Source organism: Neoarius graeffei, chromosome 6 (assembly GCF_027579695.1).
Source record: "Neoarius graeffei isolate fNeoGra1 chromosome 6, fNeoGra1.pri, whole genome shotgun sequence".
Lineage (NCBI taxonomy): Eukaryota > Metazoa > Chordata > Actinopteri > Siluriformes > Ariidae > Neoarius > Neoarius graeffei.
The window spans coordinates 16,232,277-16,235,717 of NC_083574.1; the positions used below are offsets into that span (position 1 = coordinate 16,232,277).

General features: G+C 41.6%; 1 protein-coding gene across 1 annotated transcript; it reads left to right on the forward strand.

Moving 5' to 3' along the window:
* Positions 1-555: 555 nt before the first annotated feature.
* Positions 556-3,214, forward strand: sb:cb81 (mRNA decay activator protein ZFP36L1-like). Its single transcript, XM_060922856.1, has 2 exons — positions 556-684; positions 1,176-3,214. Exons 1-2 carry the CDS (start codon positions 631-633, stop codon positions 2,169-2,171), a joined length of 1,050 nt encoding a protein of 349 aa, XP_060778839.1. The 5' UTR covers positions 556-630; the 3' UTR covers positions 2,172-3,214.
* Positions 3,215-3,441: the final 227 nt, after the last annotated feature.

The following is a 3,441-nucleotide window of genomic DNA, read 5'->3' on the forward strand; positions in this document are numbered from 1 at the left end:
CAACTGTTTTGCTTGTAAACATATGAATAGTGGAGATAAATAATCACAATTATCATTTTAGCTGTTCTTAAAATACTAAGCCCTACTTTATCACTGTAGTTCGAAGTAGTGAATTGATTTGTAGTTGAAACTACAGGACATTTATAGTCACACTACAGTACTTCATGCTATATCATGAATTATAATTAAAGATCAGACCACTTAACTGCAATTTCTGATGCACAATAGTTTACAGTGGAATAAAAAACTTCTTCTAAAGCGTTCTGTTTCTCTGAGTGCGCATAATCCTCAGGTTTTAGCAGGTCAAGCATGGTTTAGATACAATGCAAATTGAAAATGATGATCTGATAAATCACTGGAAAGTGGGAAAGACTGACTTCAACTTGTGTTTCAATGCAATAAAAGTGGCTGAAACTTGGAGAAGGATGTAAACGGATGCCTCATCACACTTAAAGGGGCGTGAAATACCATCTTACCAAAATGTGGGTGGGGTTCCAAAGTTTCTGCCTATAAAAGGGGATTCCAGCAGATGGGAGGTAGAGCGTAGGAGTGCCTCACACCCTAATTTTCAACCAACTTCACACTTTCTAGGCTGCAGTTTCTCAGGCCTGCGTCTAAGGCATCATCGCAATGCCATCAAATCTCCTTACACCTTTTCTTGAGCTGAATGATGAATTTTGCAAGGTGAGTAATCAACAATGCTTTTGCTTTAATTCACTTTTGTGCTCAAATGCAGTTCAACACTGATTGATTGCCACAGTCTTTAACTGAATGCTTACTCGGCTTCTTATCCAAAAAGAAATACTTTTGATACAAAAAAAAAAGTGCTTTAGATGGTTCTTATACTCATTTCAAGCAGTTATAATCATAGCACAGAATCATTTGGTCCCCACAGTTTTGGTTATGCATAGTGCCTAATGAAATGAATTAATTCAGTTGTGTCTGATGTGAACTAAAGCACGATATGATTTTATTCAGCATTGTGAGTGTTTGCAGTGTTGACAGGTGGTCAGTATTCCATACCATTTGGAGTAAGGGTAAAAATGGGTAAAGGTGATCAAAATGGTGGAGGTCTATAGTGGAAAAGAGTAATTGTGATCATGAATTTGGTGAAGACCTGTCATCCTTGGTAGTAATGCTTTGAATTAAAAAAAACCTCCTTCTATGTCATGCAGACTTTTCAGAGTCTAGAAGTGCAGGATGGGTCACAGCACGCCATTGGTTTCCAGCGCAGACATTCCCTGTGCCCGGTCACACTTCCCAACTCTAAATTCAACATCGGAGGAGGAGTCATAGACCCTACAGATGACCTCTGGTCTCTCACGACCATTAGCAACCAGCCATGGAGCCGGGAGCAGCTGCCACGCTCTGCTCTACAGCGTATCCCATTTTGGGCTGACCGCTCCGTGAGTATGATTGAAGGACACATGAGTAGCGAGTCCACCCTACCACCTCCACCAGGCCTGAGTGCCTCGCCACCAGGCCTGAGCATCTCTCCACCCTCCCCAAGAGTGACACCGGTGCCTGCCGTGTCTGCACGCTACAAAACCGAACTCTGCCGTACCTATGAGGAGAGTGGCGCATGCAAGTATGGTGCCAAGTGCCAGTTTGCACATGGTGCAGAGGAGCTGCGAGGTCTGAATAGGCACCCCAAGTACAAAACCGAGCCGTGCCGCACCTTCCACACTGTGGGCTTTTGTCCATATGGTGCACGCTGTCACTTCATCCACAACGCAGATGAGCAGCAGCAACAGCGGCAGGCCACGAGTACCACCAGGGAGCGTCCACGCCTGTTGCGGCAGAGTGTCAGCTTTGCTGGTTTTTCTTCCCGAGCCACCATGGCCGCTTTCCAGGCCATGCCAGACCCGCTGGCTTTCACCAGAGCGGCTTCTGTGTCTCCTCCACCATTGTCTTCCTTTTCATGCAGCCCTGACCTCTCTTCTCCACCACTGCTGCCAGAGCATGGAGCCTTGAAGCATGGCTTCGGGTTCACAGCAGATATTGCGCTCAGTGATCAGATTGCAGCTCTGCAGCGCAGCATGTCTGCAGACTCACTCTCTGATCATGATGGCTACTCAAGCTCCGGGAGCCTAAGTGGCTGCGACTCTCCTGGTGTAGAAGGATGCAGGCGCCTGCCCATCTTCAGCCGCCTGTCTGTCTCAGACGATTAATTAACGATATGTGCATATTGCATATTCAATTTGATTTGTAATAGATTTTTTTAAACTTCCTTATCTGATGCATCAAAAGTTTACACAGAAAAGTCCATAGTTTTGAATTAACACCTTTGACCATCGCACATTATTTCAAAGAAAAACCTGGAATTCATGTCATGCTATCGCACATGAATATAGAGTTCATTTATTACCATGTGACCTGATCTGAACCATAAGGGTGTTAATCTAACACTGGCTTTTTGCTGTGTGCCAATGTATACTGTTGTATACCAGTTGAAACTGTACTGGGTATTTCACTCAAGATTCACACACTTTTGGGTTTCCTAGATGCCAGGAAAAGTTCTGAGAACCTTTCTGTACCTGTTATGTTTAGAAAGTGTAAAGAACTAAGCAATAAGCATGTTCCACTACATGCACACATCTGTGGTTTAACCAAAGCTGAGCAACTTTAGTCTATATTTAGCCATAGGCCGACCCCTAACCTTGAACCCAGACGTGTACTGTAAACAAAGTGTAGCCTTTAGTGAAGGCATTTTATAAATTGATAGTTTTACAGAGTAGTTTGAACTAGTTTCTTGTCTAAGATTCTATTTATTGCCCATTTTATACTTTTGTGTTTGCATTTTGATATTTTTATGCATTGTTTCATAGTGAACACATCTCTTGAGTTTGCTTTGTTTGAGTTATTTCCCAGCTTTAAGTGAGACCAGCAGTACAGACTCTGAATGTAGAAATCTCAGGATCATCAGTGATAAAACTCCACCACTTTTCTTTTATTATGCTTCTCTTATGCTCACAGAGATCAGTATTTGGGCTCAATCATTACAAACAAGTGTGAGTGTGTACATGTGTGTAAGTGGCAGTGTGACAATGTATCAGGAAAAAGTGTTCCACCATCTTAGTCTCTTGCACTGTCAATCTGTATTCTAGAGACAAAAGATGTAATGTTCTTTGCAATATATACATGTAGGAGAAAAGTGGATTTTCTGACTTTGAATAAAAGCTTACAATGTAGTCAATCCTTTTTAAAAAGAAAAAAATACCTGCAAGTTCCTCTCTTAGCTGCCTGTGTAAGCTATTGTCTTTTGTTAACTTAAACTTATTTATTTTTTTCTTTTGTCAGTGCAAGAAAAAGACAGTATAATGTGCTATGATTTTGTATTGTGTTGTTTCATGTGTAATTTAAATGGACTGTTTACATTCCTTGGGGTTGTGATGCCCACTTTATAATATATTCTTGACTGTTTTGAAATAAAAATTTCAT

Coding starts and splice junctions, on each gene's coding strand:
- sb:cb81 (XM_060922856.1), top strand. CDS start 631: ATGCCATCAAATCTCCTTACACCTTTTCTTGAGCTGAATGATGAATTT. Junction 685..1,175: donor TGAATGATGAATTTTGCAAG/GTGAGTAATCAA, acceptor TATGTCATGCAG/ACTTTTCAGAGTCTAGAAGT.